At 33.9% G+C, this 26906-nt stretch overlaps 1 protein-coding gene across 2 annotated transcripts in view; it reads right to left on the minus strand.

Annotated features, from left to right (window-relative positions):
• Window positions 1-26906, minus strand: part of CDH18 (cadherin 18) — a 504214-nt gene that overhangs the window by 343249 nt on the left and 134059 nt on the right. For both annotated transcript variants that reach the window (XM_073802032.1, XM_073802033.1), the window contains exon 2: window positions 6477-6960. In XM_073802032.1, coding sequence (XP_073658133.1) covers window positions 6477-6704 — 228 coding nt within the window. In that variant the 5' untranslated portion in view covers window positions 6705-6960. The remainder of the gene's footprint in view (window positions 1-6476; window positions 6961-26906) is intronic.

Genomic DNA, 26906 nt, shown 5'->3' on the forward strand with positions numbered 1-26906 from the left:
CACAATAGGTATTGCTTTGTATTGATGATGTTTAAAATTTTTCTGGCGTAGCATTGAGAAACACTATATATAATGAGTGTTAATGTTATTAATTTTAACATTTTTAAACAGTTCAGATAGAATGTCACTCTTCTCTAAAAGTAAAATTAAACAGTGAAATCTGATTTCCTAAAAAAAAAAAGAAAAACAGGTTCTATATCACTAGAAATTAAACGAAGTATATGCAAAATCAAATTTCTCTTTTATGCACTCAATTTCTTTTAGGACTGGATCTAAAGAGTTAAATTTCCATGAAGACTATTGAGAACTGTCTATATCCATAATGGAACTGTATGCCATGAACTAATTTCACATGACATCATGTCATCACATTGTCACTTGTGTAAAATTCAAATGTCATGTTTTGATACAGGACATTTTCCATTTCAAACAAGTTATGGTAAAAATATTCATAAAATTATTGTCTTTACAATATCAGATGACAATTGGGACCTTTTCTTGCTGTGTGTTTAATTTTTAATTCAGAGTTCATGATGACATTAAAGCTATCTTTTCTTTTTCTGAAAAGCCTGAGCCTTCCCATTCCTTCATACATGATTTATTCTCTCTTCAACCTCAAAATCACTTATTTAATTTGAAGCTACAGTACTTCATATTAAAAGAGATTTGAAGGTGCTCTTTTAAAGAAAGAAAAAAATATAAACTAATGGCAATAACAGTGATGATGAGAGGGGAATTTCATGCACTATATACTAGAAACTGACTTTCATTAAAGAATCAGATATCTTACAATTTGTTCTTTGGCACTGTCATAACTAATCCCCCTTCCCATGAAGAGATCACTTAACTGTTTCGAGCATCATTGCCTTCTATTACTTGAGGAATTTGGCAAGATGTTTTCTTAGTTCCTTTATACTGCTAGAATTCCTTTCTTACCCTCTATATGCTTGTTGTTGTTGTTTTAATAAAGCAAATTGGGAATAATTGCCTAGTCTACACTTAGCTACTCACACATGTAGGACATGGGTAAAGAGGGGAGTGCGAGGTAGAATTTTAGTAACTAAATTCTTCATAGATGTAAGCAATATCTTCTCCATGTTACAGTTTATATCTAGAAAAAATTCTAACAGTTATAAGAACATACACCATAAATGAAGGAAAGTGAAGATGGAGACTATAATTCATTTGTTTATCCTGAAAACAATCTAAGTTCTTATTAACTTTTATTGTCAAATATATTTTTAATGTCAATATAGCCCAAACACTAATGTAACTGTTAATAGATTAGATACCTTAGCCTAAAACATGCTACTAAGTAGGAACACAGTTTTTGGTGACTTACCTCTGGTTTATGATTTTTTTATTCTATTCTCTTTAATTACTAAATAATGCAATGTGGATAATATCCACTTAAAGATATACTGAAGTACACATAGAGTTTCCTTTATTTCTCATACAAGAATTCTTGGTTAAAGAAGTCATCTACAATGTTTTTAAAATGAAAATAATATGTATTTATGGAGAAGAACACCTAGCTAATCACAAGCAATTATCACTTGAAATATATGAAGCTCATTTCCAGCACTTGTGTGTTAAAAGACATTATTTCCAACGTATGTCCTTAAATTCTAATAGTTACACATATTTAAATATTCCTAGCATGTTCCAGTAAGAGTCAATATATTTTGCAGTTACAACCTGCACACTAGGATATATTCTACTGGTAAATATGAAACATATATGCAATACAGCCAATAACTAGTATCCAAAAATAAGAAATCATGTGTATTTTAAATTATAATTTCTGATCTCTAAAGTAAGCAATTCCACTTTTACACCATCTTTTTTATTCATTAAGTAATATTTTCTAGTATATGTAATAAACTGTAGATACTAAGACCTGAAGAATGCATTTTTAATCTACTGTCACTAATTCTGAACACCAAAATCCTCAAATTTCAGAGGAATTCAAAACAAATAAAAATATAATTTCAGTCAAAGGAATGCTAAGAATGATCAAATTAAAATAATACATTTCTATAAAGAAAAATTATAAACAAAGTCAAAAGGCAAACAGCAACTGTGAAAAAATTATTGGTAATATCACTGGCAAAGGATTATTTCATCTATTATGTAAATATCAACAAGTATAAGTTAAAAAGACTAACAAAAGGGCCTGAAGCATCAGTTAATAAAAAAGGAATATTCATATCCTTTCAACTATGAAAAGGTGATCAATTTTACTCATAATAAGAGAAATGTAAATTGAAAGTACACAGAGATGCAATTTTTCACCTATAATATTTGTAAAATTCCAAGTTTTACAATCCCATCTGTTGGCACTGCTGTAGAGGAATATTTATTCTCATACATCAAAGAGGTGCAAAATACACCACCACCTATGGAGGAGGATCTGGTAACATCTACCAGAATTAAAGATTTATTTATTTTTAAATGAGAATCCCACTCTGGAAATCTCTCCCACAGATACACTTATATGTACGCTAAATGATGTGTGTAAAAGGATATCCATTACACTACTGCGTGTAATGTGACAAAACAACAATAAAAACAAAAACACCAAGTTAATAAACAGAGATTAACAACAGAGAGTTTATAAACAGAGATTTTTGTCTCAATAATTTCATGTAATTATCACAACCAGTAACATGACTACAAAAGGCTGTAGTTTATGGAGTCCTTTCCAGTGAATTACCACATTTGATCATTTCAATAGGCACTGAGGTAGATTCTGTGCAAATGAAGATGAAGTAGTCCCAGAACCTGCTTTCAAAGCATCCATAGACTACTAGGTGAGATAGATATCTTAAAGAGGGGTTCCAAATATTTTCTGTAAATGTTCATTAGTAAATATTTTAGACTTTGTGGACCTTAATTTCTCTTGCCACTACCTAATTCTACCATTGTAGATTGAAAACAGCCATATACAATACGTAAATGTAAGTCTGGCTGTATTCCAACAAAACATTATTTACAGAAACTGAATTTGGATTTCATTTCATTTCCATGTATCACAAAATATTATTGCTTAAATTTTTTCAATAGTTAATTTTTTTTAGTATGCAAGCAATACCAGCACATGCAACTAGATGAATTTGCACACAGGCTGTGGTTTAACTAACCCATAATCTAAACTATAAACCAAACTTTATAACACACTTGAATTAGTAACAGAAGTGTCAAACAGTATTTCTCAGCGTTACATGTAAGGAAACAGAAATTCAGGGAATTAAGACTTGCTAGTTGTAATACAGACAATAAGCAGAGAAGCCTTAATTCAAATTCAGCTCTTTACTCACTAATCATTACTATCTCATGAAGGCAATGAGTCTACTCTAATGCTAGGTGTGATACATGGCCTGCACTTTAGGATGTGTGTGATATTTTATACAAAATTATGTTCTTATAATGGAATTCATTCAGCTCTGTTCAATTTTGAAAATAAAAACAGATTAAATGGTCTATATTAGTTTTTACATAATTTTTGGAAAAGAGAGAACATTTTTGTTGTAAAGCTATAATGACATTACCATAATTTTTTCCAAGAAGAAAGGAGTTACTTGCAAACAAAAGTCCTTTCTTTCCAAAAAGAAAGGACTTACTTACTACTTATAACTTCCTTACTCTAATCTTTCAAGTATTTAAAAAGATTTTTAATAAGTCCATGAGGTTAAATCCGTGAGATACATTCATACACTAGTTTTGATATTTGATTTCTCATGACCTTTACAGTCTGAAAAAAAATTATGGATTGTCAATTATATTTATCTGTATATATGTATAATTATATATATATATACTTTAATGGTGAGATGGTGTATGTATTATACATGTATATATAGTTATACTATGTAATATTAAAATTACCATATGTTCATGGCCTTAGCCTCATGAAAAAAAAAAATCTCTTAGCAGTGAATAATGCATATTGACCAATGTCAACAAAATAAATTCCCTCATAATAAACCCAATCACTAAGAAAAGTCAAAGAAAATTATTATAAACAACATAAAAGAAATTGGTAAGTATCAAAACAGTTTGGCTTGAGCTCTTATCAAAAGTTTCAGATGTTGTTTTATAATGTGAAATATAACTATAGATACACAAAATTACTATCCAGAGCTCAAGGATGACTGGAAACAAACTTATATAATGCATGTAGAAAGTATATTATTTTAATAACAAATATTGCATTGGATTATTGTATGATTATTATTTTGTATTGTATGATTATTATTTTGTATTACATGATTATTATTTTGTTTCTGTTGACAAAATTCCTGCTGGAATTTCAGTGACAGAAGGGAGCAAAGGAGATACTTTTCAGCTCTTTGGAGGTAGTCCCCTCTCATGCTTATAGTAACTGTAATGATTCTATCTTCTATTCACGAACACTTTGAAAATATATGGCTCTCGTTCATTATGAATGTATTCATAAGTGTGAAATATAAATTCTCTTCTCTAAAACAAATAATGGAACAGGAGGTTATTATAAGTACATGTGGATTGTTGAACTTTGCAGGGTTTTTTGAACTGTCACAGTTGTGTATGTACATATATATGTATGGATGGGTATATGTATGTACATGTGTTTGTACATATGTAGGCGGTTATGGAGAGGGCAATGAAGCCACACAATCAAGTTAGAATTGCTTATAAAGGCAGGTGAATATTGAGTAGAAAGATTATGAATGAGTGAGGGGCCCCAGGTCAGATAGGGAATAGGAGAGCCACACCTTTGGGTGTGAGCCTTTAAATTTGTCTGTTAATACAACAGAATGGATACCGATTTCCGCAGAACCTCCACAAAGTAACAGATTCACAGCCCTCACCACCTCCTGATGGCTAACAAGCTCTCAACCATATGCTCATTGGCACCCAAGCCCAGAAAGACTGTTTGCAACTAATCTACTGATTGAGGTTTCATTTTTCACTCAAACTAGGTGACCCACCAAAAAATGAGAAGCTATCTGATCTTTCCCTAACATTTTCTAGCAAATTTTGTTTCCATTTTTTAGTTAAAGTGACAATAAATATGCATAAAATTTTTTTAATAATATATATTTTTTCCTTTTGGTACTCTACAAAGGAAACATTTTTCTGTTCCTTTTTTTCTCCCTCCTTCTCAAGGATTGAGAGGATTATAGAAAAAGGATTTTGAAGTTCATAACAAAAATAACTTTATAGTAATTCAATATATTATGTTTTTACTTTAGTACATTTGTCTACATTTACTTCATGGGACAGTCTGTAGGAAAAAAGCACAGGATGAATATGAGGGTTTTTCCTTCTTGTTTTAATATGCACATAAGAAAATGATAGAATTGTTCCAGATCTTTTTTGTGTTTCACATTCTGACTCCATAGCTCCTGCCTTGTATGGAAGATATAGCTGCAACCCAGTCCCTGTTGGAAGAGGGGCAGAACAGATGGCTTGTGCTCCTGTACTGCCTACACATTAGGGAAGTGCTGTGGCTTGGATGGAGTACTTTTTTTTTTTTTTTTTTTTTTTTTTTTTAGTACTAACAGTGTTAAAGTGAAAATAAATAGTCAAGCAGGGAGGCAGAAGTCACTGAGCCTGCAGTCATAAAGATTCTACTGCTGTGACTGCTGCTTCTCCCATAGGTACTGAACAAACCTAAGTGTGGCTGCTTCCAACAGTCAGTAATCTATCAGAAGGTCTCTCTACTTCCACTCTATTCTTTACCCTGGAGCCTTGACACGTGTTTAAACTGTCCCTTATTACTGACCGCACAATTTCCTAAAGGGTTTGACAAGCCATTAAATTATCTTGTCTGCATTTCTGAGAGAAAGGGAAGTTGGTCTGAAGTTACTGATCATTTTGTCAACTTCATTCTTTTGGAATTTTAAAAAAAACCTGTACACCCAGTTTATATTTAATCTATATTTAAATATATCGATATTTGTATGGAAATTAATTTGGGGGATTGGAAAAATATCCATGTGTTTTTAAAGGCTGACTTAAATTCAAATACCGTCTCTGTAACAATTAGCAGAAATATATTAGATGTCGTATATAGTGTCTTCTTTTTAGCCTCATGTGCAATAGCAATAGATTTAAAAAATTGTAAGTATCAACATACCAATAAATGACATGGTGAATTCTAATATATCTTCATGGTAATAAAGACAAAATTACTGAATTGTGTGTTTAATTAAGTGTCTCCATTTTACATGAGAGAACAGAAAGAGTAATATGCTGGTAAAGAACATTCAGTCTAGTCTGTATGGACCGATGTTTAGGGAGATGTGACATGATTGGTGAAGTTCATTTTCTATAATTATTATTTTAAAATGTTTAGAATAAGAAATAGCATTCTATAACATAATTCACTTAAAGTTCCATGTCTCTTCAAATCCAACTGCAACTCCACCCTCATCCCACTTCCCAATTTCCCAGGAGAGGATAAAACAAACCAATAAAGAAAAACTTACTTTTCCAACATATTGTGGATCTGGTCCCATATGTTCTTCTAAAACAAAGAACTGATTCCAAACCCATCCTCTTTTGGGACGGTGGTGGACTTCGGTTTCACCTTCGATGTGTTTGGTTTGGTTTCTGGTCCCCTTGATGGAGCTGTGTTGAGCAGTTCCATAACACCTCTGCACAAAACAGAGACACACGAGGACTGGACAGATGCAAGATGTGCTCGTAATTTTCATTGTAAGATAACTTTCCAGTTCACAGTTTTCTTCCTTTTCCTTGTCAGCTACAAATGCTTAGTGAGCATTCGAGAGAGAAGCCAAAGCATCTTTTGGAAGGACAGTCCAAATTAAATTGTTTAGTGTGTCCATGATTTAACTGTCCAGCAGGGAAAGGTCAGACTACATTTACATCCTGAAACACTTGGAGAATCAAAGCTGTAGTTGTGTGATCCGAAGTCTTCACAATTGGTGAACAGGGGCAACCATTTTCTACCTAATCAAAAGAGAGAAAAGTATATACATTACAAAACATGGCAGTTTTAAGTATTTGCTCTGAATGCAAATTATACTGTTTTGCGGAGTGATGATGATAGGAAAAGAACACATGCAAGTTCTTTTGGAAATAAACACAAGCATACATACACATAGCCAGGCATAAGCCTGCACGCTGCATTTTTACAGGGACATACATATTTCTATTTTTAATTCTCAATTATATATGTATATATATAATTGAATATATATATAAATATATATTATATATATATATATCATTTCAAAGAATATATCCATAGAAACAACAAAAATGAAGCCCTAGGGAGTGTTAAAATGCTCAAAAATTGACCATGAGTATGTGCCCAGACCTGAGTTAGTATGATCTCTTACACTGCCTGATTAGGGACTTCACTCTAAGTGCAAATTTTTTATTTGTGTTTATTTTGCTTTTGTTAGATGTGATACAACTTACTGCACATTCTGTACATCGATTTTCTACTACATATGACTCACACAACTTCAACAAAATACTCCCTAGGGTTGAAAAGTTTTCACAAACCATCACAGCAATCAAGTATGTACTGAAATTGTTTAGTAAGTAAAATAGAAGAAAGAAGATGCCTGAAAAGAACGTACGTCACTGAAAGTTACTCCACGCTTGGGGATAAGATTGGCACAATTGAACATGAGTAATATTAACAACTGAATCATAGGTTGCATGGGTTTTAGTAGGCCTGCAGATGATGCTCTAGGACGTGGTCTTTACCTCCAGGCAAGACAGTGATTCAAGCTTGGGAATGACACTACACAAAATTCTAGCAGCTATGCCAAGAGAGGTATAAGGAAGAAAAGGATGGTGGCAAAAAGAACAGAGGGGAAAATATTTTGCTTTTCAAATAAGGAATGCTGAGGACTTGGACTTAGGTTTTAGTACAACTGGACAATAAAGTAAAACTTGAGAAACATTTCTGGAAGACAAAAGACAGGGTTTGGGAGAGAAAAGCTTGACTAAGATTATTAGCTTATTGAAAACACATAAAACTGTGTAGCATGTTTTGCTGTATTTTTATATATGCATATTTCAACACGTGTTTATAAAAAAATATAATGACTCAAGATTATAGCTATCCCATCTAGTAAAAAAACATTAGATGAATCACTTTCTCACTCCATAAAATTCACCCTTGCAAATCAGCACACATGGAAATGTAGATCTAAATGAACTGCAAGGTGGTTGACATGAAAATGTAAATGATTTTAAAAACTGAATATAATCAGTCATAGTATAATTCTTCTATTCAATTGAGAAAACTAAGTAGGGGATGAAAAAAAAATATCACAAGACCCAGAGCAAGGTGGTTTTCTCTATCAGTATCTCTCCCCATAAATTAGGGTTAATAATAATACTTACCTCACCAATTGTGTAAGAATTATACTGGATTTGAACTGGGATTTTATTTTAGTCAGCTGGCAAATATAAATTAAAATGTATAATATTTTTTAAGGACAAAGATACATTTTTGATTGATTTAAATTAAAATGACTTAAAAACTTTTCTAACATATAAAAAAAGAGCAATACCATCTTAGCTCCAACATTGTAAGAGCAACGGAAAGAAAGTCAGAAAACAGAGGCTTTCTCTTTTTTTTGACAATTTATTTACAATATGCACTTATGTGAAACATCTAATTTTGAGTCTCAATTTTCTCATTTGTGATGAATAATTGATTTTAATATTTGTTCCAGTTCACCTAATAAACTATCTGGTTCTTTTTAAAGTTTTATTTTAAATTTATCAAAAGTTTCTTAATTTTCAAGTCACAGATCTCAAAAAAGAGACTTTAGCCTTTCTTCCTAGAAATCAAGTTGATTAATATATAAAAGGTGTTGTTTTCTTAATACTTTCACACCATTTGGTGTGATTTTTAAATGAAATTAACATCTTTGCCCTTTATGCCAAGTTATTTAACAAAGCATAATTCATGAGTAGAAGGTAAAGAAAGTGGCTTTTGTAATACATTACAGATATGTAGAATGAGTGTTTTCTTTACAAAAATGATTTTGAATGGCATCCCCAAAATACATAAATGCATTTTAATCTACCTATGCATTATATGTTTCTGAATCTCTATTATGACAATTATGAGAAGTGGTAAGTAAGGCTCTGTGAAACAAAAGAGCAAATGTAAACATCACTACTGTACTTTTGAAAGCAATTTGATATACTACATAATGAAAGGACAGAAATCCAAATGTGAAAATCGTCTGCTCTATTTCAAGAAATCCATCCCTGTATAGGTTAGAATTAAAATGCAAATAATAATAAAATAAACCACTGGTTGAGAATAACATAATAAAAATATGATACAGCCATTTTCCTTTTTTTTTTTAAACTAAGCAGCATGCAGCCTTCAAACATCCTTCCTGCTTTCCTGGAACACTCCAATATATGAATTCTGATAAACAGAGACATAAGCATAACACCTAGGGACCAGATACTTCCTTCTTCTAACCTTTTAGTTAGAACTTGCACCAATAATATATGCATATTAATTACAGGGTCCCATACCCTGGAGCAGATGATGGATGGATGTAGGCAAAGATGAGACATTTTTCACAGCAGCGGTAAAGGCCTTAAGACCCAGATGTAGCCCTGGTGAGCTCAGCAGCCACGATGGACAGAGTTCAGTGCCAGCTGCATGAATTAAGTGTCACTTTGGACTTGCAATTTCAGTGGCGAGTACCTGACATTGTTTCTTACTGCCTAACTTCTGTTTGTTCCTACTTCTTGCCAAACCTGATTTTTAAGGCCTCTCACCAATTGTGACGGCTACATAATATTCTTCTAATAAATTGATTTGTTGCTTTCCTTGGCCAAAGTTGGCTTTTGCTGTTTGAAAATGAAAATGTTCTCTTATAAAAAGCATTACTCCCATAATACTCTAAACACAAAGTTCTTTCTGAATAAGGCATTACCTGCACTAATGTGTAATGCAGACCTCTCTCCCCGTTGCAGTACCTAATTGTAGTGATTCAATGCTGCTTCCAGATACTAGTCCTCTTGCTTTTGTAACTACTCCCTCTTCTGTAGTAGAATTAATGACACTGTACTGAGTTAAGAGACATGACCTCAAATGCTTATTCTGTAGAAAATATCAGTTTATGAGCATTTTATTCTCTGAGCTTCACATCTCTCATTTATGAATAAAAATTTTATTGGATTATCTTTAAGCATGTTCAGTTAATTCTTTGAATTTATGATTTAGAAACTGTGTATCACTTAAGACTTTTCTTATGCTGACTTATGTGAACATCACCCAAGATTCAATGATCAGCCATTTACAGCTTATAAGTATAGTCATTCCTTCAAAGGGCTCTGAGTAAGCACCATTCTCAAAGAAAAATATTGTCATATTCACTCCAAATGTATTGCTTGTAACTTGAGCCTTTGACTGGATTTTCTTTCCAATTCATTCTTAATTTATAAAACTGGGAATCCAAAGAAGCCTAGAGAATGCCTTCTGTTTGCTTTTTTTAAAAAGATTTCTTTGCTCTTTTTCTTGTTTTGAAAATTTCTTTGTAAAAAATATTCTGTCAACTTCATCTTATGAATGTGTCTTTCCATTCTCCATATGTGTGGGGTTATGTAAGATACTATTTCACAAGTTCAAAAAGCCTAGGATTATAATTGCTACCGACTTCTAAACTTTAGCATTAAATATTACTGGTTGGAATTGACCTGACTTTGCATAGAGCAAACTTAGCTAAAGTAGAAAATGTCAAAAGAAGATAAAGTATGATGGAAAGTTCATATTTTTGGAATGTTTTCATTGTAGGACATAAGGATATCTTGCGTGGAGAAATACGTGTTAATGGTAGTATGATGCCCAGTGCACAGAAGGGGGTTTTCCCAAATGTCAAACCTGTAAATCTACTGGATGAGAAGGCTGTTCTTCATGAGAGGGTGATACATCTTGAAAATGATGTAACTTAACTTTTCCATGGTAAATTATTAAAATCCATCATACTGCCAGGCAGATTTAAATATAAGAAAATTTATATTATATTTGAATTCTGGGGTACATATATAAAGAAAAAGTTACAAATACTGAACAAAAGCTTTTTTTCAGTTTAATAAAAGTAAATTTACTACTGTGTGTGTATGCATGTGTGTTTGTATATATGTATGTGTGTACTTACTACCTACCTTCAGGATGTTGTGTTCTAAAACTTTAAGTTATCCTTTAGGTTGGTGTTTACAGGCATAATAGCTATTGCTGGCAAGATGCATTCTCAGGTATATATCTGACCCTGGAACTATGGTTTCCATCATTTTCAGATCCAATGATAAATAATATCAGTACCATTCTCTTGTTCTAAGTCTAGTTCTTATTCAATTTCCAATTATACTGGCTTCTAAATTTTGGTTTTACCTTCCTGTTCTCTATTCTCAATTTTACTATTTTTCCATTAGTGTTTTATTCTTCCTTAATTGATATTTTATCTGATTAATAATTCATTTTACTCTTCTCCATAGGTGCCAACTGGATTAAACAGCTCTTGCTTACAGTCAAAATGCAAATACTTATAAATCACATGAAACTGCAGAGGGCTTCACCTAAATTTGTTGCAAGTTTTATTTCCAGGTTGGCTCTCAAATCAATATTTTTGATTTCAATCTGACCATTTTAGGATATTCTCATAGCCCCAAGATTTGCACATAATCAATTGCATTCACTTAAAACATATATATTTATTATATATTTAAAACATATGTATTTAAAGGTAAAATGCTTTATATTATTTGAAAGTGTGTCTCTCTTTAAAATATAATGAAATATCTAAGTAATAACATATATAAAACAAGAAGCAGTAACTTTTACATAATGTTTTTCTGTTGGAAATGTTAAGTTTCACAGAGATGGTGATAAAACCACTACATGTGCAATTATACTCCAATAAAGATGTTAAAACAAACAAACAAAAAACAAAACAAAAAAAACAACACTACATGTGTACTTGTAGGCATTGCTTCCTGACATGGCTCATTCAACTTTGCTTGCCTTAAAAGCCTTATTCTCCAAACTCCATTTAGTAAAACCTATCCTCTGAGGCCTGGACTAAAGGGTGTTTCTTTACAAAGACTCCTCTATTTTGGGAGACAATTTTCTTCGGGTCTTTTGTGTTTCTGCACATTTTCTGAGCAAGAGGCACTGACAGCTTTGTTTCATACTATCTTTTCAAGGATGTCTGTATATCAAACAGCCTTGGAAAAAAGAGATACTTCCCTCTCCTTTGGGGGAAGTGGGTAGATTTGTTTTCTGACTGGATTATAAAGATAATGTATTTTTCTAGGAAAAAGGTTGGAGAGGTGTGTTAGCAGACCCTTTATAAGACAGGGGATTCAAAAATCAGGGTTCTTTAGCTGTGATCCAAATACACTATATGTGTGGCATGTACCTGGCTGCTTCCTTTCCCCCCATGGCATGTGAGGGGCAAGGGAAACTCACACTGCCTGCTGTGTTGTGGATAATAAAGCCTTTGATCCGGAGTTTTGTGTGTTCTGCCAGCATCTATAAAACTGTGGCAACCTAACTTATTAGCTTCCTGGTAAGATAAAATCTCAAATTCTTCACTTGAAAGTTTGGATAACATAGTTCAATGTAACTGCTTGCTTCTGTGAATTACTATAACATTTATCTAATTCTTTCTTACTTTTGCAGACCACCATTTTAACTTTTTATATAGGTGCTATTTAATTTTTCTTTGTGTCAGATTTTTTAGAGTTCTCACACTGTGTCTTATATATTTTCCATCTCTTGTATTGGTTTGTGAAGTACCTTTCATATTGTAGCCAATAACTAATTAATTATTTGTTGAATGAAGGGATAAATACATGGGAAATAGACATTAATTCAGGATTTGTGCAGCAAGAGTGGTGTTAAAATACCAAGTTTCAACTTAGAACATTTAATTTTAAGAATATGTTACAAAAAAAAAAACAACCACCAAAAAACCAACTTTTTAAAAGCATGCTTTGAGGGCTTCCCTGGTGGTGCAGTGGTTGAGAGTCCGCCTGCCGATGCAGGGGACACGGGTTCGTTCCCCGGTATGGGAAGATCCCACATGCCGCGGAGTGGCTGGGTCCGTGAGCCATGACCGCTGAGCCTGCGCGTCCGGAGCCTGTGCTCCGCAACGGGAGAGGCCACAACAGTGAGAGGCCCACGTACCACAAAAAAAAAAAAAAAACATGCTTTGATGTGGTTAACATTATACGTTGTTTTTTACTTAAAAGCCTGTCACAATCAAAGACGTGCAGGTACTGCATAACAAAGTTTCATTTCATCAATCAAATCCTGCTTTCTCACTAAGTTTGTTTTAACACAGAGGAAATTAAGGAAGCTGTTCAAATATTGAGCCAAATATGCATGAGTAAACTTTGCAAATGACATATACTGTATGCCATTATGAGTAATTTTATTCATATATAGATAGATCAAATACGTATATGAACATTCCTACTATGTTGGCATAGGCATATGTGTGTGTATAAGTGTATATATATATATATATATATATATATATATATATATATATATATATATATATAACAGAGACCATTCACACTGTCATTATTCTTGTCTCAAGATACACTTTATTTTTAGATTATTGCTAACATGCTTATGTAGAGTTTTATTTTAATGTTTCATATATTCCTGAAATTATACATAGAAGTAGGAAGAGCAATGTCCTGAAAGTATATGTATACATAAGATGATATTCACAATATTGTTCGATCTGGCTGCAACAGCTAATATCATAGAATTAGTCCCAATTTTCATGTTGCTGATTCTAATCTTCATAATGCCTAGTGGACATTATTCCAAAAATTAGAAAATGAAAATAGAAAAAGAAACTGATGGTATCAAATGTAATATTTCCTTGCTTATCTGTATTTGTCAGAGTGATGAATATTTCGAATTTCTTCATGTCTTCCAAAAATATTTCTACCTATCACACTATTTTTGTGATTTATGTTCTTGTGTATGTGTGTGTGTGTCTGTATTTCACATGACAGGATTCATAAAATTAATTTTTAAAGGATTATTTGATTTGATTTAAAGTATGAAAAAATACTAAAGGCATCCTACTGGTACAGAGACTCCTAGTGGCCTCATTATCTGATGCCAAACATAAGTCTCTGTACCTCACTCCCCCGGAATAAAGACTACATTTCCTAGCCTTACTTGTAGCTGAGCATGGTCCAATTCCTAAATTCTAGCCAATGGAATACAAGCAGAAGTACTGTCTGTTAACCCTCCAGGAAATTTCCCTAGAAGACTGTTGGCATGTGTCTGACCTATTTTTTCCCCTCCCTCCATCTCGCCACTAGAATCCTGAATGTGATGGCTGGAGCTCCCTTTTGGACCGTGAGAATGAGAGTCATAGCCTGGAGACAGAGGAACAAGCAACTTTATCCCAGAGAACACTATAGAGCAGAGCTGCCATGTGAGCCCTGGGCTGCCTTTCTGAGCTCAGTTAAGAGAGAAAGTATTTCAGTCTTTGTAAAGCCACAGGTATTTCATGCTTCTGTTACTCAGAGCTGACCATAACCCTGCTTTAACAACCATTGAGCTGAAACAGTATATTCTCCATGACTTTGGAGATGAAGGAGGCTTTGGGAAATAAAATACAGAGGAAGGAAAGGAAGGAAAGGAAAATCAGAATAAAAACATGGAACAATGCTGGATGACAGCTGTTCTAAACTCCAGAGAACTTATTTTTCGTGACAGTCTTCTCTGCAGCTTTTATCGCAAATATGAAAATGTGCAGGTCTTGCTTTTCTCCCTCTTTTTCCTCTGAAGTCAGAAGCCATATCTTATGCTATAACTGTGTCAAACCCAGCATGTACCACTACACAATGCAAATAGAAGGGGTGACAATGGTCTCCTTCAATGACTCTCCCTTTGAAATCTACCCTCTAGCTACTTATCACCTCCTCAACCCCCTGCTTGAAATTCCTTCATGTCTTTGCCTCACCTGCGAAAGAGAATAAAAAACTCACACGAAATTCATGACGTTTCAATATTTCATGCCTTTTCGCTTCCCTTCTCATCCTTGCTGTCTGCCCGCGAAAACCCACGACCCACTCATATTTTATCACACTCACTGTCTCCTGACTAGGCTGCACTCCTGCTAGCCTTTATGCCTCTGTATGCATTGTTTCTTCTAAATGAAAAGCCCATTATTCTGTTTTAATAACCAGCACATCATCAGTTGCCCAAGTGAGTTTTCAGGGACTATCACCCTGTTCCCAAGATCCCCTGTTCTCTCTACTGTCATGACGGAGTTCAGAACTTGCCACCCCAAAACACGCCACCTGGTGTATAGATTTTAAGTTAAAGACACTTGAAAATCATCAGATGCAAAAGGGCACCTTAATCTTACTAAAAGCAGGACATAAAACTCAAATATAGGAGATGTTCTCCTTGTTCTGGAAGGAAAGAAACATTCTCATCAGAGATTGAAAATGGAGACCAAGAGAAATCTGTATAAAGAAACCTTGCTAAATTTATTCATATCTTTTTTCTACCTAATTAAGTGGCCCAAGCCCCTTTGTCTTGTCACTTTTTCACGATTTGCTGCTCTTTGCCCAACTCAGTATGGAAGTGTCTGCCTCAAATTGCCTCTTCAGGTCTTAATTTCCTTAAGAGGGATCCCATGTCACAGAAAACTTATATTAAATAAATCTGTATGCTTTTCTCTTATTAACTGGTCTTATTCCAGGAGCCCCAGTCAAGCATCTAAAAGGTAAAAGGAAAGATTGCATTTCTTCCCCTATAGTGATATTCATCACATGACCTACACATTTCCTTGTCTGTCTTCCATACTAGACTACAACCTCCTACCAGAATTTAATTGTCATCTTCATACCCTCAATGATTAGCATAACCTGGTGCAGGCAGTCAAGAGTCAGTTGAATGAACAAACAAAACCAGGTTTGTGCTTCTATCAGTTTTGAGTGTCCTATCTATTAGTCATGTGACCTTAGCTAAATTTTCTCATATGTAAAAGAGGTCTAATAACTCATAAAAGCTCTGTAAGAATTAATCAGAGGTATGGACGCAGTCAAGAGTACCTGGATGACTCAGTCAAAATCTACCGCCACTGCTGGGAAAATAAAGTATGTCTCTTAAAAGCAAGAGTAGCATACTCCTTACATGATACAGTACATGCAACTTGCATGTATTATTGGAATTATTTCCCATGATTCAGATAACAGCAAAGTATTTTAATTATATTTTGGACTTTATATTTTTTGGAAGGAAATTAAAGTTAAACATTAAGAGACAAGAGTACTTGCATAATGTCTTGATAATGAATATTTAATACTTGTGTGCCTTTTCTTAGAGCTCTGGTTCTCTATTCATATTATGTATGGTGTATGTGTAATTTTAAAACAGTTTCCCATATGTTCTGAAAAACTTTTTGAAAACACACATTTTATAAAGTAACTATATAAATGCTTCAAATTGACGCATACCCAAAAAGATACTTAGTTGTGGGTATAATAAATCTACAATGGAATGGAAAGAATTTAGCTTTTCTCTAGTATATTTTCTTCAACTATTTCCACAGTAAACTGGCTTATCTTTTCCTATAAAAAGTAGGAATATGATCCTCCCTTTTTTGGAATATTTCAGTTTCTTTAACTTATATGAAAGTTTGTTGCTTTAATTAAAATATAATATATAATATCTTGATTCCAATTTGTAAGAAAATAAAGTGCTAAATTTTTCTAGCATGCCACAAATATGTCAAAGATTGTAAAATATGGAGTCAAACCAACTTTGAATTTAAAACTGTATTCCAGATAGTTTTCCTTTGGAAATGTAAATCTATAGGAGCCATAATATCGTTTAACTCTGAGATATTGCACTTCTGAATTTTAATTAATGAGAAAATATGATAAAGTGTCCTGCACAGAAAAAGGCATGTGTGATGTTTTTATATATACATAAAACATTATGCTCAAATGGTCTGATAATTAATAGAACTTTATATTTCTATTCAGGTTCAAATTTACCTTCTACCATTACAATCATACTCTTACCAATACAGCCAACTTTTATATCACATTATAAGTCCATTATACCCTAAGACTATCCCATTATATGCCATCTGCATGGTGAAGACAATCAAACAGATCTGTGCACTGGTGTTACCAGAGATTCACAATCTCCAACCATGAATGATTCTCAGTGTTCCTTTATCCTAGTGCATGCCATAAGCCATGTTGTCTGTACAATTTTTCTAATTATAACCCAATTGTCAATTTTTACAACCTACACAAAGATCAAAAAGACAGATCAAGAAGACACTTTATCATAAGCCATATCCTCTAAAACTCTATACTCCATATGCTTAATAATTACAGTAGTTTGAATGTACAGTGCTTGCCCACATACTTTTGGATGCTTTAACAATTTTAGCCCTTAACAATATTATACTCATCCTTCAAACACAAGCACCATTCACTCTATGCCTCCCCAAAGTGAAATCCCCACCACCTCCTCTTCCCTGCACACACACATAACACACTGAAAACATTTTTTTCTACAAAAATTTATCCAATTTTTTGTTTACTCAAACTAGACTGTGAATTTTTAAAAACAAGATGGATATCCACTGTCATTTCGCAAATACTTGGAACAGAGTGGGCATAAAGAAATACGTTTGAATGAATTTCTGAATCATCCAATAAGAAACATAAACTTAATTTACTACATAGTTAAAAAATAATGGCCTAAGAGGTCTAAACGGCAATCGAGGTTTTCAATTTAAACTGTTTTTTGATATGGTTTGATAATTTATAGTATACTCAGTAATGCCAATATGAACCAAACTATTGCAGATCCAATACTGCAGGGACGTTTGCTGTCTCTCTGTTTTGTATCCAATAAAATTTTTTAATCAATTTCGAAAACATGCAATTTACTGTACTGTGGCTTTGCAGGACAGCAAGATTTAAAAAAATGGAAATGAAGGCAGCCCCTTAAGCAATCAGAGACTGACAAGAGAAATAGAACATATATGAATAGCTTAAATTCCACATTGCTGTAAAAGAATTGTATGCTACATTACAATGTGTAAGTTCATTCTCATATTCTTTATTATTTGATTTTCACAGTAATCCTGTAAGGTAACTGGAAAGTGATAATATATTTAAAAATGTGTGAATAACATGCAAAAGGAGTTGAGATGAGAAACAGCATCTTCCATATTTGAAAGACTTAAGGAAGTTTTAGAAGAGGATACCATTTCATGTGGTTTTCAAGGGTTTCACCTAAGGATTTTGGTTTCAAATATTAAACTCATTTAATATTCAGCAAAGGTTTATTGAACATCTATTATGGGTCAGTCACTGCTCTAATGCTGGAGATGATTAACTAAAAAAAGAATGTTCTTGTTATTATGTTAATTGTTATATTATGCTTAAAAAGTAAACAAATATACAAATAGTTTTTAGATATAAATATATACTATGGAAGGAAAACCAAGTGAAAACCAACCTGTTGTTTTAAAGACGAGTGAATTTAGGGAAGTTCGAAATGAGTGCTCAGAAAGAAGGTTTCTCCTGTGGGCCTGATATTTGAGAATAGGTCTGAATCACAAAAAAATAAATGTAGATGTAAGGGAAAGTCACTCCAGGCCGAGAAAACAGTGAACTTCAAGGTCCTTAGTTCAAGATGAGCTTATAATGAACAAAAAAGTGCAACCCAGCTGTGCTCAAATGTAGTGGAGCTGAGACTGAGAAGAGGTGAGCTACAGCACCAGAGACTGACAGAAGGAAGAGCACTAAGGGCTTCTGAGATAATGACATTTTTATTTTTTATTTATTTTTTTTAAGCTTTCTGAGGGAGTGTAGCCGTCATTTAGAACACGTGGTTTATTATATTAATGTAAAACACACATACATGAGCTCGCCCTTTTATCAAATCTTAACCATATAGTATTGTTCCTATAAGTATGATGTGGTACAGATTTCTAGAATTTTCCATCCTTCATGACTGAAATCTTATTGAACAACAGCTCTCCATTTCCCCCTCCCCAAGCCCCTGGCGACCACCATTCTTTTTTTTTTTTTTTAATGAGTCTGATTACTTTAAATACCTTATATAACAACAAGAGGTTGTTTCCACCTCTTGGCTATTGTGAATAATGCTGCAATCAACACGGAAATGCAGATATCTCTTTCAGATCCTGTTTCCATTTCCTTTGGATATATACCCAGAAATGAGATTGCTGGATCATATGGTAGTTCTATTTTTAATTTTTTTGAAAAACCTCCATATTGTTCTCAATAGCAGCTGGACCATTTTACATGCCCACTGGTTCATAACGGGCCTCTTTTTCCACATCTTTGCCAACACTGGTTATTTCTTGTCATTTTGATAAGAGGCATTCAAACAGGTGTGAGGTGATATCTCACTGTTGTTCTGATTTGCATTTCTCTGATGAGTAAGGATATTGAGTACCTTTTAATGTGCCTGTTGACCATCTGTATGTCTTCTTTGGAAAAATGCCTATTCAGATCCTCTGCCCAGTTTTTTAATTGAATTATTGCTTTGTTTTGTTTTTTGTTAGAATTGTATGCTTTTAAAAATATATTTTGGATATTAACCCTTTATCAGATATATGATTTACAAATATTTTTTCTCATACCATACATTACCTTTTCATTTTGTTGGAAGCTGTTCAGAAGCTTTTTAGCTTGATGCAGTCCCACTTGTTTATTTTTACTTTTGTTGCCTTTATTTGTGGTGTCATATCCACAAAAGTCCTTGCCAAGACTGATGTCAAGGAGTTTATCCTCTATGTTTTCTTCTAGGAGTTCTGTAGTTTAAGGTCTTACATTTAGGTCTTTAAGACATTTTGAGTTGATATTTTATATGGTGCAAGACTGAGATCCAAGTTCATTCTTTCCATGTGGATATTCAGTTTTCCCAGCACAATTTGTTAAAGAGACTACCTTCTCTCCATTGCATATTTTTGGCACACTTGAAGATCAGTTGTGTTTACTTCTGCATTCTCAATTCTGTTTAATGTCTGTTTTTATGCAAGGACTATGCTGTTTTGATTAGTACTGCTTTGTAACATTTTGAAATCAGGAAGTGTGATACCTCCAGCTTTGTTCTCTCTCAAGATTGTTTTGGTTATCAGAATTCTTTCTGGTTTCGTATGAATTTTAGAATTACTTTTTTCCATTTATGTAAAAAAAATGTCATTTGGTAGCAGTTGCATTGAATCTATAGATTGCTTTGGATGCTATGGACGTTTTAACAATATTAAGTCTTCCAACACATGAACATGGCATATCTTTCTGATTTGTGTCTAATTTTCTTTCAGTAGTGTTTTATAGTTTTCAGTGTAGAAGTCTTTCATATTCTTGGTAAAATTTATTCCTAAGTATTTTATTCCTTTTGATATTATTGTAAATGAGACTCTTTTCTTAATTTCCTTTCCAGATTGCTGCTTGTAAGCCTATGGCAATGCAACACAACTGATTTTTGTAGGTTGATTTTGTATTCATCAACTGTTGAATTTGTTTGTTAGTTCTAACAGGATTATTTTTGTGAGGGGTTTGTGTTTTGTTTTTTGTGGGGTTTTTTTTTGGTGGAATCTTTAGGTTTTTCTATACATAAAATCATGTCACCTGTGATTAGAGATAATTTTATATTTCCCTTTACTATTTGGGCACCTTTTTCTTTTTCTTGCCTAATTGCTCTGACTAGGACTTCCAGTACTGTTGAATAGACATGGTGAGAGTGGACATTATTGTGGGTCGGGTCAACATTCCAAGACAGAAGACAGAGGCCATTCTCTTGAAAGTGCCCTAAAAAATTTAGAGCAATAGACATATGGTCCAGTCTTTTCTGTCCTTCCCCAGGGAGAAGCCAACAGCTTAGTGTTTCCTCCCAATTGCACGGTGCTCTTCCAGGAGGAGGGATTATGGTGAAAGAGTGCCACAAATTTTCCTACTGACTTTGATATGTCTTGTTTCACACTTGCTTGGAGTGCAGAAGCCTTGCAACCAGTTTCTGAATTTCTCATAATGGGAGTTTTTCTGTGTATTGTTGTTGAATCAGTGTCTACATGGGAAGGAGGAGGATCTGGAGCTTAATATCCTGCCATCTTGCTGACATTGCTCAAGACATTTGATTTTCCGCTAATTGAAATGAGAAGATACTGGAGGGGCTTCCCTGGTGGTGCAGTGGTTGAGAATCTGCCTGCCAATGCAGGGGACACTGGTTCGAGCCCTGGTCTGGGAAGATCCCACATGCCGCGGAGCAACTAGGCCCGTGAGCCACAACTACTGAGCCTGCGCGTCTGGAGCCTGTGCTCCACAACAAGAGAGGCCGCGATAGTGAGAGGCCCGCGCACCGCGATGAAGAGTAGCCCCCACTTGCCACAACTAGAGAAATCCCTCGCACAGAAACGAAGCCCCAACACAGCCAAAAATAATAAATTAATTAATTAATTAAATAAATAAATAAATAAAAAGAAGATACTGGAATATTTTGAGGAGTGTATAACATAAACTGATTTAAAAGAACACTCTACCATTCATAGGGAGAATGGAATATGGGGAAACAAACAGGATTAAATAAAGAAAGAGTTTGAAGCCTACTTCAGAAGCACAGGTTAAAGATGATAGTAGCTTCCTCAGAGAACTAAAAATAGAATTACCATATGATCCAGCAATCCCACTCCTGGACATATATCTAGACAAAGCTATAATTCAAAAAGATACATGCACCCCTATGTTCACAGCAGCATTATTCACAACAGCCAAGACACAGAAACAACCTAAATGTCCATCAACAGATGAATGGTAAAGAAGATGTGGTATATATATATAATAGAATACTACTCAGTCACAAAATTGAAGGAAATAATGCCATTGCAGCAACATGGATGCAACTAGAGATTATCATACTAAGTGAAGTAAGTCAGAAAGTGAAAGACAAATACGACATGATATCACTTATATGTGGAATCTAAAATATGATACAAATTAACCTATCCATGAAACAGAAACAGAATCATGGACATAGAGAACAGACTGGTGGTTGCCAAGGGGGAGGGGGTTGGGGAGAGAAGGAGAGGGAGGTTGGTGTTAGCAGATGTAAGCTTTTATATATAGAATGGATAAACAACAAGGTCCTACTGTATAGCACAGAGAACTATATTCAATATCCTGTGATAAACCATAATAGAAAAGAATATATAAAAAAGAATATATATATATATGTATAACTGAATCACTTTGTTGTACAGCAGTAATTAACACAATATTGTAAATAAACTATACTTCATTTCAAAAAAAGAAGAAAAAAATTAATTAATTAAACTAAAATACTCCCTTAAAAAAAAAGTTGATAGTAGCTAAGAATAAGTTACTAGCAAAGGGGGCATAAAGATAGATAAGCTAAGACTATGTGTTAGACTATATAATTGTTGGATTAGAAGATAAAATTCAAAAAGAATTAAAAGGGGTAGAGAGTAACAAAGTAGGAATGAAGACTTTTGTCTTTAAACTTAGTATCTGCTACCTATGAGGCATCTAAAAGATGTCAAGGGGGCAGCCAACTAAACTAGTATGTAGCTCAGTGGAGAGATCAGGACTAAAGGTATTAGCATAAGAGTCAGCAGGATACTAAGGTAAGTTAAAGCCACGGGGTAATAAAGTCATGTTGGAAGAAATTAAAGTAGGTAAGGGTGCAGGGCATAGGGCTCAGTACTGGGCATTCAATGTTGAGAGTTAAAAGCAGAAGATCAATAGCCTGTATAAAAAATAGGAGAAATTATGCAGTGTGATGGTAGTGGTGGTAGGGGGCAGGTGGCATACCACAGAAGCCTAGAGAATAAAGTATTTTAGAGGGGAAGAATTACACAACCAATTAAAACAGTATCTTTTAAACAAGCCCAGAGACCATCAGCCTACCTTAACATCGAATTTATGTTAATATATTTAAAGAACGAAGTACAGAAATTAGCATGTTAAACATGGATACTACATGCTCTATAATGAGCTATATGTTAAAGCTATTACCTTATTTAACCAAATTGTTTCATGATCATTTTCTACTTGAAGATACTAAGACTCACAGCATCTAAATAGCTTTCTTGAGAGATGAGATTTGAAGCCAGTTCTATTTGAGTTCAATGTCTTTCTCTAACACTGGATTTAAGTAGACATAGGGTTGAATCACTGTGCTTGTCTTTTTGCCGTTGGTCCTTGAGATGAGAATTATTTGATATTTCAAATCTTCAGTTCCCTGGCTGTTGAATGAGTATGATAGTAGTACCTATCCCATAAGTTGTAGTTAGTATTATATGAGTCAAGTGAAGATAAAGCATTGAGAACTCTTTCTAATGCATAATAAGCCCTTGAAATGTGTCAGTCAGTAATGTTATAATTTTTTGTTATATAGATATCCCATTTAAGCATTTGACTCATATTTATTTTTATTACATGTCACTTTTTCTATCCACAAAATTTAAATATAAAGATAAGGAGGACCTTTTCTTTTTTATATCTAAATACTATCCTAAAATTAAAAAGTAAATGTGTGCACTCTGATACTCAACTACACATAATGTTTAGGATAAATGTGAGTTTCCTCACATATTACCATTACCTATATTTTTACCAACTTAGAAAAATGAATGTCATACATATTCAAATGTCTTCTAATAGCTTCAATAAGATAAGGAGCTTATGGTTTAAATGAGTCTGATTCTCCTACCTTTGCAAATGAGGATAAACTCGAGGAAGAAATTCGACATAGGTGGGTTTTTCTTTAATGGTAGGAAAATTTTCTTTTGAGATGATTTATGGTAAATAAAAAGTACACAGGGAAATTGTAGAAGACTTTCATCATCTAATTGTTATTAGTTTCTCAGACCTATAAAAGGAAAACTAACTCTAAAATTTTCAAGGCATTACTAAATTTTGATGTATTAATAGAATGAGATACGTTAAATATTTGCTTTTTGAGGGAGCTTAGAAAATAAAGGGTTTGGGTTTCCTTGGTGGAGCAGTGGTTGAGAGTCCGCCTGCCGATGCATGGGACACGGGTTCGTGCCCCGGTCCGGGAAGATCCCACGTGCCGCGAAGCGGCTGGGCCCGTGAGCCATGGCTGCTGAGCTTGCGGATCCGGAGCCTGTGCTCCGCAACGGGAGAGACCACAACAGTGAGAGGCCTGCGTACCGCAAAAAAAAAAAAAGAAAGTAAAGGGTTTTACTTTTACGTTCTGAAATCTCAGAGTTCTTATTTACAATTTGGTGTTCATATCTCTAGTTATTGCATTTTCCTGTATATGCTATTTTATAGCTTTTAGCAATTAGAGAATTAAGCAGGTAATATGTTTGCATAATAAAATCATTCAAGAGACTGAATATAAGGAAGGGTCTCCTGTAATAAAGTCCCTGTGGATACTCCAGTGAATTCTTGTTGGCAGCTAAAGTATAACTTTGTTGAACTATGGTGAAAACAAAACAACAAAACTGTAAAATGTCCTCCAGAGTATTATTAGATAACTTGCTGATATGTTTACATGTGGAATTTACCACATTGTTAATATCAACATAATTGCTATCTTGTGGTCCCATAAAAATAAAGCCTTTTTAACTGATATATCTTTATTGGGAATATTTAGAAGGCATTTATATCCATGTTCCAAATAATTAAAAGTATATTCTCTATGTCTAGATTTTTACCCTGGAGGCATTTATTATGATGATGATTTTATTATTTCCTCTTATTATAAAAGTGTTACCTCCTCAAGGTATGAAAATAAAGAAATAAAAACAATACAATTGGGTATAAAGAGAAAAGCAAAAAAAAAAGCAAAACAAAAAGAACCCCACAAAAAAACTCTCCTTCGTCACTTGATTCTAAGTCCTACTTTCCATATATAAAAATTAATATCCATATGTAGTCCTGAAGATAAATCGTAATAATAGCTGTAGCAACAGAGGATAAATGAAGAAAATTAAATTGATATCTTTTTACACAGAATCATATTATACTAATGTTTGAAATTGCTTTTTCCCCAAATAGTAAATGCATTTGATGTTTTCTATAGCCCTTATGTTATTTTTATTTATTTGTTTAAAAATTTTTTTTTCCAGCCACGTCACACAGCATGTGGGAATCTTAGTTCCCCAGCTAACCAGAGATAAAACCCAAGCCCCCTGCAGTGGAAGTGCACAGTCTTAACAATTGGACCACCAGGGAAGTCCCCAAAGTTAATTTTAACTACCACAAATCACAATTGTAAGAATGTACATTAATTTAAATACTCCCTATCTTATTGATGAACATACAAATACTGAACCCTTGAAAAGCATACACTCTTTCAAATCAGTAGACAACATTCTTTTCTTCCAAAAGATGTAAAATCTTCAAGAAAAAACAAACAGGATTTTAGTTTATTATTTGATAGAATAAACTATGTTACATGATTTTTAAAAAAGCAGTCTGTTTCTGCAATGTGTCTTTATTAGCATGGTTTTGCAAATGTAGATAACTAAGCTCATTGAAGATATGGTTAAATAGGAAACAAAGGATTGTCCACACTTTTTCACCTACATCATGCTAACTTTGTAAATTATCAAAATAGAGAGCAAATCTTCATGATTCACCTTGTCCTTAGAGAGACTATCTGGATTAGCCAGTTGGTGGACTTGAAAACCAAGGGCTTTGGAGTCAGGGTGATCGGAGTTTCAGTCTTGGCTCTGCCACTTATCATTAGTAAACTGGGTCAACTAAGCAAGATAAACTTCCACTAGATTCTGAGTTCACATGCTTGAAATGAGTATAACAGCATCCAGCATGAATAATACAATTAGTATATGAGATCATATCTCCAAGAGCCTGGCATGTATAAATCTCTCAACTGTCATTAGTAACAATATTATTATTGCCAGTAAAACGATGATCATTCTATTGAATTCCTTTGGGGAGAAAAGCCAGTTGTGAAACATCTGCTGCAGGGCTGGACCGTGTGGGTTTACATGTCAGCACCTACATCCAAATAGGAGGGACATGTGTTCCTAAAGTGCTTTTGTTTCACATCTGCTCTAACAGCTGTGTTGAAACTCATATATTTTCTAAATTTCATTATCTGTCTTAGAATTCAACCTTTTGGTTCACACATGTGAGGAGAGAGGGAGAGAGAAGAGGTTTCTGTTGGTTATTTTTATAAGCACAGTAATCCTATCAGATCACTACCCTTATGACCTCACTTAACCTTAATTACTTCCTTAGAGGACCCAGCTCCTAATACAGCCTCACTGGCAGTTAGGGCTTCAACATATGAATTTTGGGAAACACTAACACCCACTCCTTAACAACATTTAATCCCTAGAATCTAAATTATATGTAAGGGCTTCTGAAAATTGTAGGAATGAACGTAAGTACTTTCCATGAGCTACACAGAAGGGAATGGAGGCAAGGAACAAAACCGTTGTGAAGAGAGATCGCAGAAGCAAGTGGAGCCATTAGTAGTGAATCTCAGCCAAAATAAACTTTCAGAGGGTGAGGGTGCACACCCTGGGGTAACATCTTATCTGCAATGGGATCTTGAGTGGGGAAGGAAGGTGTCAGGTTGATAGAGAAACGCTCTTGGACCTAGTATGGTTCAGCAAAGCAGAGGAAGAAGGACTGTACCCAGAATCATACAAATAGCAGATATTCTGAAAGTCATCTGTCTCTAGTGAGAGATGAAATTGAATTGCATGAGCCAACTAATCTTGATAACTGTAGTGCTACTCCTATTAATGTATTAGGCTGTAATGTGGGAAACCTCTTTTTCTTTTTCCAATGAACTCATAAAAAAAAATTGTTAAAAAACAATTTATATAACAAATGCT

This window comes from Tursiops truncatus, chromosome 3 (genome assembly GCF_011762595.2).
Source record: "Tursiops truncatus isolate mTurTru1 chromosome 3, mTurTru1.mat.Y, whole genome shotgun sequence".
NCBI lineage: Eukaryota > Metazoa > Chordata > Mammalia > Artiodactyla > Delphinidae > Tursiops > Tursiops truncatus.